Source organism: Limulus polyphemus, unplaced genomic scaffold (genome assembly GCF_000517525.1).
Source record: "Limulus polyphemus unplaced genomic scaffold, Limulus_polyphemus-2.1.2 Scaffold483, whole genome shotgun sequence".
Taxonomy (NCBI): Eukaryota; Metazoa; Arthropoda; class Merostomata; order Xiphosura; family Limulidae; genus Limulus; species Limulus polyphemus.
This window is the reverse complement of record NW_013666093.1, coordinates 416,126-426,174: the sequence shown is the minus strand read 5'-3', so window position 1 is coordinate 426,174 and position 10,049 is coordinate 416,126. Positions and strand designations below refer to the sequence as shown.

Genomic DNA, 10,049 nt, shown 5'->3' with positions numbered 1-10,049 from the left:
TATAAAATGTTTGTTTGTTTTGAATTTCGCGCGCAAAGTTACACGAGGGCTATCTGTGCTAGCCGTCCCTAATTTAGCAGTGTAAGACTAGAGGGAGGGCAGCTAGTCATCACCACCCACCGCCAACTCTTGGGCTACTCTTTTACCAATGAATAGTGGGATTGACCGTCACATTATAACGCCCCCACGGCTGAACGGGCAAGCATGTTTGGTGTGAGAGGGATTCGAACCCGCAACCCTCAGATTGCGAGTCGGCTGTCTTAACCATCTGGCCATGCCGGGCCAGTTAGATTGAGCAAAACACATCATCGTCAGTATATATAATGAATATGATGTGGTTCAAATGCTATTTCGCTAGCTTGTAAAAGTCGTTCACACCATAACAATTGTTGTTATCAAAAATGGCTATATACATAGTATTCTGACTACTGTTGTGTTCATTGTATCCCAACCAGCCTGAAGAGTTCTGGTTTGAGCAAAACGTATCGTCAGCAATTGATATGATGAATATAGTTTGGTTGAAATATGATTATTATACACTTTTCTAATTCTTGAAAATCCCTAAAGGACTAGATTAATATTGTAGTTAGAAAATATAATAGGCCTAACATAATATTTATTGAAGATCTTCATTAAAAAAATGTGTATGTATGTGTGTGTACATACACGTTACCCAATGTGTTAGTGTGTAATTCACATATAGAAATTAATATTTCATTAAAATCAACAAATACTGATAATATTTTCTTAAATCTGGATCATACCATATCTTTCAGAGTCTTCTGATGTTGTAGACTCTCGTCTTCTCCTTTCTGCTCTTGTGACAACACCTGGGGTACTAGTGGTAAGAGGAGTAGTTGAAAGACTGTCCAAAATATGTTCTTTCTTAATATCAAGTTGAGAAGAGCTCTCCTGAGCAATCTTCACTGGAGACACTAACATCTCTCTTTGCTCCTGACTCGAAACTCTGCTTCTTGTCTTGGGAGAATCCTCCTCCTCCTCTAGCCTAGTACTTTCATGTTCTTTTACTTCTTCCATAGTTAGTCTGGAACCCTTGGCTGTAGCACCAGGACTTTTGGTTTTTTCTATCAAACTTGTAGATTCTGAAGATCCACTTTTTTGTGTTTTCATAATCTCAACTGATGACTCAGAGATGGTGCCATCAATGTTGGCTGGAAAAACAAACATATATATATATTTAAATAAATACATTGAAATATCACACCTTTAAACGTGTGCACTAATAGTTGGTATCACTGGATACAAATCCATCAAGTCTTTTTAACTGAAAAAAAATGGTATAAAGAAAAATTGATTCAAAATATTTCATATATGTGTGCTTATATGTATACATACAAACACACGTCCCAACTATAAACTGCTATACTAAAAATAATAAATAATTACTTTTACTAGTCCTGGACCTTGTGCTTCTCACGGTTTGCGAAGGCTCGTGTTCCTCAACTGACATCCTCTTTTTTCGTGTGGACATTCTTTTAGCAGTTGAAAGTTTCGAAATGGGTGTTTCAAAACCTTTGGAGTGTGTTTGCTGTGACTCATTGGAACCAGTCTGTGTTAAGATGTGTTGGTTTATGGGGCTTTGTGATTTACCTGAATCTTCTGCACTTTCCGAGCTTGGAGGTTCAAAATTATTTTCCAAAGAACCAGTTCCAGGCGTTACTGGTGAAGTCTCAAGTTTAGTGCTTTTCTAAAACAATAAAAAGTGGTTCTCTAAACCGACTGCTGTTATAACTTACAATTTATAGATTTTCAAACTAAAATTATAAACTTGACACATACAGTTCTGAATGAATCACTTTTTTCTTAAAATGAAAACCAAAGTTCGAGCAAACACTAAGAAATTTGTAAAGCAAATTAAAAAGGGAAAAAAATGAAACAATATCAAATGGAAAAAAACTCACTCACCTTAATCTTAAAAACTCAAATCTTGTCAGTTGCAATAATTAATAATGAGAAGACTTACCTTGCATTATAATGATTTTTATTTAGTATTGTTGCATACCTGTTAGTTATCATGTTAATAGCTGTACTGAAAACAGGGGTCACATGTGTATAACTCAACAGACACCCTTTAGTGAACTAAACTATGTAAACCTCTATCAACTGGTTTGAAAATATTAATAACCTGCTTATGTTTTGAAACACTTACATCAAGTTCTATTTTTCCTTGTTCTTCTTCTACTGTCTTTAAGCTACAAGATAAGGTTTCAGGCATGGAAATTATGATAGGAGTTTTATCTTCCTTTTTGTCCAGTTTATCTGAAAAAACTTCAACAATTTTAAAAGGTTATACACAAACCATATAAAATTAAAAAGACTGACAAAATGAGTTTATAATTGTGATAAATCCTGTTATTATTAATAGCATCAGCTACCTGCAAATACCAAAATTAAATATGTGCAGTGTAATGAACATATATAAAACATTAGAAATATTATTATTTTATTTGGTAATACAGAAAATTAACAATAATTTAAGATTCTAAATATATAGATATTTTAACTATGCAATTGATACCAATAAAGAAACTCACTAATGCTAAAATTACACAGGTATAAATATTTAAGGAATTACATAGAATATACAATCAAAACATCTATCATTCTTTGCCATTTTTATTAGCTTATATAACTAAATTAGCACAAGTGAGAATGGTCATGTGATTGATTAAGCCTGTGAAATTTTCTTCATAACAACACCAACAAGTTTTCTACTTTACTGTGGTTGAAAAGCACAAAAATGTACACTTACTATTTTCCTCAGATGATATACCTTGCATGTTGTCACCTGAAAGGGTCATTCTGTTGGTACCCACATCGTTTTCATGTTCACTTTCCGAATCAGAAAGAAAAAGCATGCACTCATCTTCATTTTCAATCACCAGTTAGGAAACACCTGATTATGAAATGAAAGTTTCACTTGAACCCTCAGATAACATCAGGGAAACACCAGAGGAAATAACTGATCATGAAAATATAGTTTCACAGGAATCTTCTGTCACCATCAGGGAAACACCAGAGGAAAAATTAAAGTTTGCAGAAGAACCAGTATTGATAACTTTAGTCCCTGTGGGTATGGAAAAAGATGATAAAAGTGAAAAAGCTGGTGTTTTCCTGATGGTATCTGAGGGTTCAAGTGAAACTTTCATTTCATAATCAGGTATTTCTTCTTGTGTTTCACTGATGGTATCTGAGGGTTCTAGTGAAACTTTCATTTCATAATAAGGTGTTTCCTCTAGTGTTCCCCTGATGGTACCTGAAGATTCTAGTGAAACTTTCATCTCATTATCAGGTTTTTCCTCTGGTGTTTCCCTGATGGTAACTGAGGGTTCTACTGAAACTTTCATTTCATAATCGGGTGTTTCCTCTGTTGTTTCCCTAGCAGTACCTGAGGGTTCTAGTAAAACTTTTTTTTCGATGATCAGGTGTTTCCTTAATGGTACCTGAGGATTCTAGCGAAACTTCCGTTTCATTATCAGGTGTTTCCCTGATGGTACCTGATAATTCTAGTGAAACTTTTGTTTCATTATCAGGTGTTTCCTCCGGTGTCTCCCTTATTGTACCTGATGATTCAATAGAAACTTTCTTTATATGATCAGATGTTTCCTCTGGTATTTCCCTGATGGTACCTGAGGATTCTAGCAAAATTTCATTTTCATGTTCAGGTATTTCCCTGGTGGTAACAGAGGCTTTCTGTGAAACTTTCATTTCATAATCAGGTGTTTCCTCTTGTGTCTCCCTGATGGCACCTGAGGATTCTAGTGAAAGTTTCTTTTCGTGATCAGGTATTTCCCTGGTGGCAACAGAGGGTTCCAGTGAAACTTTCATTTTATGTCCTGTAATTTCTTTTTGTATTTCAGTGAAGATATATGAGGGTTCCATCAAAGATTTATTTTCTGGACAAGGAGTTTCAATGTGTGCTTCTGAGTAATTTATTTTTTCTGATGTATTACTAGTTTGAGCAAAAGTATTAGTAACAGTTGCTGAAGGTCCTGATAGATCTTTCCTTTCTTGAACTAGTACTTCAGAGGGTGTTACCGAGAATCTCACTTCTGCAGGTGTTTCAACAGTTGTCTCAGAAAATCTTAGTACGTCTTTCCTTTCCTGACCTAGTATTTCAGGAGGTGTAGAGGAGAATCCAACTTTCACGGGTGTTTCAACAGATGTCACTGAAGGCCCTAATGAATTTCTAACTATTTTTAATGGTGTTTTAGAGGAAGTTGTTAAGAATCTCTCTCTTTCTACAGAATCAACAGATGTATTTGAAGGTTCTACTGTATCTTGTTGTTCTTCAATTGATGTTTTAGGTGGTGTTACTATGATTTCCAGTTTCTGTACTGACCGTTCAAGGTCTGACTTCATATCTCCTTTCTGTTGATCTGGTGTTTTAGTAAAAATACTCTTTTTTCCCTTGACAGATCTGGAATATATAGGGCTTTTGTCAGCAAAAGACTGTTCACTTTTAAAAGTTTCTACCTCTTCAATGCTGTTTGCCTGGTATATGGCTTTATGACTAGTTAATCTAGTTTCAACATTAAGGTTTTTATCAGTTAAAGGATGAACTGATTCAGTGACTTCTACTGGAATGGAGTTGGCTTGAATTTGTGTACTGTGTTCTTCCAGTAAGGTTTTGTGAACAGATATGGATTCAGTCACCTCGTGGATAGTGGATAAGGCTTTAGTTTCTATGATGTCTTCAGTAGTTACAAACTGATGAGATGTTTCATGGGGAGGTGAAAGGAATGCTGTTGGTTCAATAGTTTCATTAGGTCATAATTCTATCAAACATAGATTCTGTTTATTATTACTTTACATTCAAACATAAATGAAAAACTACAGATCCAAAAAAGAAATTAGATGCTCTCCTTTTTTCAAAATTACATATAAAACCAAGACAGTTATCTTTCTAGTGTGTTATTATATGTTAAATATCACAAATTATTTAATAATATTTCTATTATATAGTTTCCCATCACTTCTGTTTTACAGTAGAAAAACTTCAACTTTGTCTCATTCAGTTTATTAGTTATATTTTTTATTGGTAGGTTTAATATATATATATATTTTTTACACTAGAAATAATTTTAATACTTATCAAGATAAGTGAACTATAAACTGATATGCAGCAGTGTGGGTGAAATAAAAAAAAATAAAGACTAGTGACAAATGTTCTGGAATTAACGAGAAATAATAAACCAGAAATATGTTTCCAAAATGGATAACTAATATATTATTTCAAACATATAAACTTCATCAACAAGATAATAAAACTATTTTCACCTTGACCCATCTGGCGTTCAGTGGCCACACATGGTGTTCTTCTACACACAGAAGATGCTGAAGATTTTTCTGGCGGTGATCTACTAGATAACATTCCTAACAGAGGGAAACATTCTTATGTTAAATAAAACATATGTTGTAACATTTTCAAGTTCTAACTGCCATGAAAATTAGTGAATTAAAAAATAAAGTGTGATTAAATAAAAACATTTATAACAACTCATTTTTGTTTAACATTTTTTAAAATTTAATAACTACTATGTTTCAAAACAAGATAGTTATCTTTCTACATTTATCTGAACTTTGTCATGATCACTGATTCTGAACAAGTGAGTTGAAAAACTAGGTACATTGTAATTATATGAAGTATTCACACATGTGCACTTATATTTTTAAATTTCATTTAGCTTGAACTTTATTATATTAACAAGTACTGTATATCACCATATACACAATAAATATAAACTTGCCAATAAACCAGTCACCTGAGCATTACGTAACATTTCGAACTATTCTAAACTTGCCACAAAACCAGTCATCTGAGTGTTACGTAAGTCATATATTCTCAACCTGCACCAAACCAGTCACCTGAGTATCATAATATTTTTGAACTTTTGTAACAGACCTCAGACATTTATATTCAAACACCAAAACTAAAACTTATTTTAACTAGTAGCTAAACATTATATTCCATAATATGTAGCAATATTTCTTTTAGATAATAGATCATCCTTACCAATTACTCAAAGCAGTTTCATCTATTAAAAGAAAATCTCAAATTACCTTTCTGGTCAAAATGACATTGTTCACGTTTCTTTTGCACTGAAAAGTTCAGTGTTATGTCTTCATCTTCAACAAGTAAATCAGCTGGAAGGAATGAAAACAGTAATTTGGAAAACAAAGTTTAGTTTAATAAATTACAAGGACAGAACTTAAGATACTAGATACTAAAATTTTTTTTCACAAACAAAATGTATAAATTTAAAAATTCTCAAAAATGAGAGCATAAAATATAAACCACAATCCTTTATTAACCTTTTTCTGATTGGGTGGAGGCTTGGCGTGGGTAAGGGTGTTCCTGACATCCCTCAATTTTTTCCTTCACACAGTGGAAATACTAAACCTAACTGCAGCAAACTTAATAAATAGTATCTGGTTTCACCATAAAAAAATTCACAATAATTTTAAAGTTTTTCTATAATGAAATTTCCAAAATTTTGCTGGGAGATACTTCACAAAAAAGATCAAAAATACTTCCTTTCATCTTAGAATTTATACATTATTATCTTTTTTAATTGCTGATCAGAAAGTACCATTTATATATATCCAGTTAAGTTGAACTTGACTGGTTTTCACCAACATATTTCTTTTTTAAACTTCATTTTGCTCATTGAAGTAATCACCACTTCTCACAATAAATCATAAAAAATACGGAATAAACTGACAGGTTTACTGGTGACCCAAGACTTTACCTTTGAAAATAGTGTATTTTTGCAAACTATTTTTGTAATTCGATAGCATAACGTGAGCTGCATGTTCCCCAAGTGATTTACAACTTATAATGGCATGGATAGCAGTTAGACACAGTTCAAAGGGCAATAAAACAATAAAATTTAATTATATATAGATGTATACTGTTACAAATTTAGAGCTACTTAGGATAAATGAATGTAGTTTCATGTTACATTTGAAGTCATTCTAGGAAGAAAAAAAAAAGGGTAATTTAGGTTTATTTCAATTTATTTTTTGGTGGTTACGAGGTTGGTCGAATAGATCGATCCCGTTTTGAGATAGGGTAGAGAAAATAACACAAACTATAGAGGTTTACTAAAAAAAAACGTTTGAAATGTATTTAAGAGGTTTTATGGATTACACAAAGAAAATTTTATATTTTTCCCTTTTGAGATGAGAAAATATTTTAAATTTTAACATGAAAAGTACTTTGCACTCAGACTATTCATAACAAATACTCAATATATTAATGGACAAATCTTTATTTTATTAAAAACACTTCACAAAAAGATATGATTTTTTGAATGTGAAAGACTTATAATAAGAACTGAAAGACTGCCCAATTTTGTGAGGATATACACATTACATTGAAAATTAGAATTATTAAATCTATGAAGACTTTAATTGAGTACAAAAAGATCGCGTGGTCGGTCAAATTGACCGAGATTGTGTTGAGAGAGTTAATAAGGCTTCTTTGATTTTTCTTCTGTTAATATCAGATTCATGTTTTAATATGGCAACATTATGTTAAAAAAACTATGGTTGTTTTTATTCATATGTTCATGGACTTGGGAAGGGGATTTTTGGTGTTCTTTTAACTTGATGTTCAAGTTACATCCTTATATAAGCCTGCATTTTGGCTAAGATATGTAGATAAAGTTTTCTGTGGCTTTACTTGTCAAGATGAACAAATAAAATTCCCTCAACAGAAAAAACCACCTACACAAAGACATACGATTCACAGTTGAAAATGGAAATAGCTACATGATAAATGTTTTAAAGTTTAACATCACAGAGCCCCCCCCCCCCCCCAATGGCTTCATCACAAAAATACATAGAAAAAACACATACATCAGAAATTACATGAAGTGATTTTCTAACCATGTAATCCACCAGAGGCTAGGCACTCTAAAAAGCTTCCTAAATTTAGCATACACTATATGGACCACAGAAAACATCAATGAAGAAGTTGTACAATTAATCATTGCTTTACTAACATAAACCAATTCCCTACTACAGTAATTACACAGACTTTAGCAAACTTAAAAAACCCAGACAAAACATTTATTAAACAAACAGACTCAAAAAACACTCCACAAAAAAAAAGGAAACCTAATCAATTGGATTATCCCATGTATAGAAAATATTGGCATACCTCTATCAGAAATTTGGAAAATACCTTAACACAACGTCTAGATAAAATAACATCCCTGGAATGAAAATTAAACATAATAAAAAAATTATATAATGAACTCACCCCACCAGGAAATATTTAGTTACCCAGCTTTTACATAGGTGAAACAGGACATAACTTGAAAATCAGGTTAAAAAGTACACCAAAAACCTCTTCCCAAGTTCATGAACATATGATAAAAAAACAACAAAAAACAGATTTTCTGAACAGAATTTCACAATACTAAAACATGAACTTGACATTAAGAGTAGTAAGTCAGAGAACAATCCCACAGTTAACAAATACCCAGGCACCTCTCTATATGTCTTTGGTCCTTATTCCCCAGACATTCTAAATCTCACATAAATATTTTGCACAACATTTTGACATTTTCATGTTTATTCACTTTTCTGTTCAACCATATATAACTAATTAGCCAATTCACATGGATTAATATGTATATGTATAAGTAACCACCATTAGTTCTAAAAATTAAATACATTGTTAGTTTGTTTAATGTTGATTTAAGTACTAAAACCTTCTTTACCATTAAAACTTGTGTACTTGACCATGATCACATCAGTAATCAAAACATCGTATCAGTTTTAACAATATTCTTCCTTTCTGTAAAAGCTGTAACTTTCGCTGAAATTTGAATTCATTTTAGATTTTTCTTTGTAAACTACACTAAATAAATGTCACAAAAGATAAAATATCAACTCTCTTCAAACTATTTTTGAGTAAAAAATTGTTCAAACTGAGATACAATTATTATTTTCACTTAAATTTTGAAATTTCATGTGCAGGTGTGCACTACACACCTAAAAGGTGCTCAATACTCCAGAAAGGATTAAGCAAGTACAAAGTAACTTTGTACATACTCCTCTCTCTCTTAAACATGGAAAAGAAAAAAAAAACTGATAAAAATTAGTATCAAATGAAAAGCAGCTGCTATACAAAAGCAGATATTTTGAGGTTAACATACACAGTGTGAAATTGTATGTCTTAGCTTTACTTTTTATAAGCTACAAAAACTATTGTTGATTATGACTAAAATGTTTAGTTATTTTATGAAATAGCCATAAAAAGTAGCAAGATATGTTTAATTGAATCAGTTCTCTACATAATAATAACAACATGGATTCATTAATAAAAACTTTTAAGAATACACATTGTTTGGCATTCACCTTTGAACTGTCTTATGACTGCAACTTTTGTATAGGTATTCCTTTATATGTATTCAATCATCATAATATAACTTGAACTGGACTAACGGACTTCAGATGCTTAGATTCAAATATTAAAAGTAAAACTTACTTAAACCAAACATACAATATTTTGAACCATTCTCCTTTGAAGTATTTTTCATCATGTAACACAGTCTACTGATTTTTTTCGACAAATAGGTAAAAGACAAACTCTTGAGAACTTAACTCCATGTGGTAATGCACTATTAAACTAAAATGTTTAAAAATCCATTTTTACATGAGTAAACCTTTTATACCCCCAATGTTTTTTCCTCAACATATTATATAGGATTTGTATGTTTTTGTTGTATTTTGCAAAAAAACTACAGGGAAGGCAGCTAGTCAACACCACCCAATGTCAACCCTTGGGCTACCCCTTACTAACAAAAAGTGGGATTAACCATCACATTATAACACCCTTATGACTGAAAGGGCAAGCATGTTCAGTAACATAATTTGAACTCACAACTTGCAAATTGTAAGTTGAGTGCCCTAAACACCAGGCCATATAATATGAAATTATTTGTTTACATCCTAAAATGATGAGCCAAAGCTGTCATACTTTTTTGATTGTCATAATACTATAAAATTTAATT

The 10,049-nt window shown here is 31.9% G+C and overlaps 2 protein-coding genes across 2 annotated transcripts in view; both read right to left on the bottom strand.

Annotated features, from left to right (window-relative positions):
• Positions 1–2,902, bottom strand: part of LOC106458549 (mucin-17-like) — a 9,114-nt gene extending 6,212 nt beyond the window's left edge. Inside the window, exons 1-4 of the mRNA XM_013918067.2 lie at positions 2,774–2,902; positions 2,171–2,280; positions 1,408–1,708; positions 765–1,172 (exon numbers count right to left, since the gene is read on the bottom strand). Of these exons, the coding sequence (XP_013773521.1) occupies positions 765–1,172; positions 1,408–1,708; positions 2,171–2,280; positions 2,774–2,879 (925 nt within the window). The 5' untranslated portion in view covers positions 2,880–2,902. The remainder of the gene's footprint in view (positions 1–764; positions 1,173–1,407; positions 1,709–2,170; positions 2,281–2,773) is intronic.
• A 497-nt stretch (positions 2,903–3,399) lies between these two features.
• The window catches only part of LOC106458544 (protein ELYS-like), an 82,713-nt gene continuing 76,063 nt past the window's right edge, over positions 3,400–10,049 (bottom strand). Inside the window, exons 28-30 of the mRNA XM_013918062.2 lie at positions 6,085–6,168; positions 5,302–5,397; positions 3,400–4,766 (exon numbers count right to left, since the gene is read on the bottom strand). Of these exons, the coding sequence (XP_013773516.2) occupies positions 3,400–4,766; positions 5,302–5,397; positions 6,085–6,168 (1,547 nt within the window). The remainder of the gene's footprint in view (positions 4,767–5,301; positions 5,398–6,084; positions 6,169–10,049) is intronic.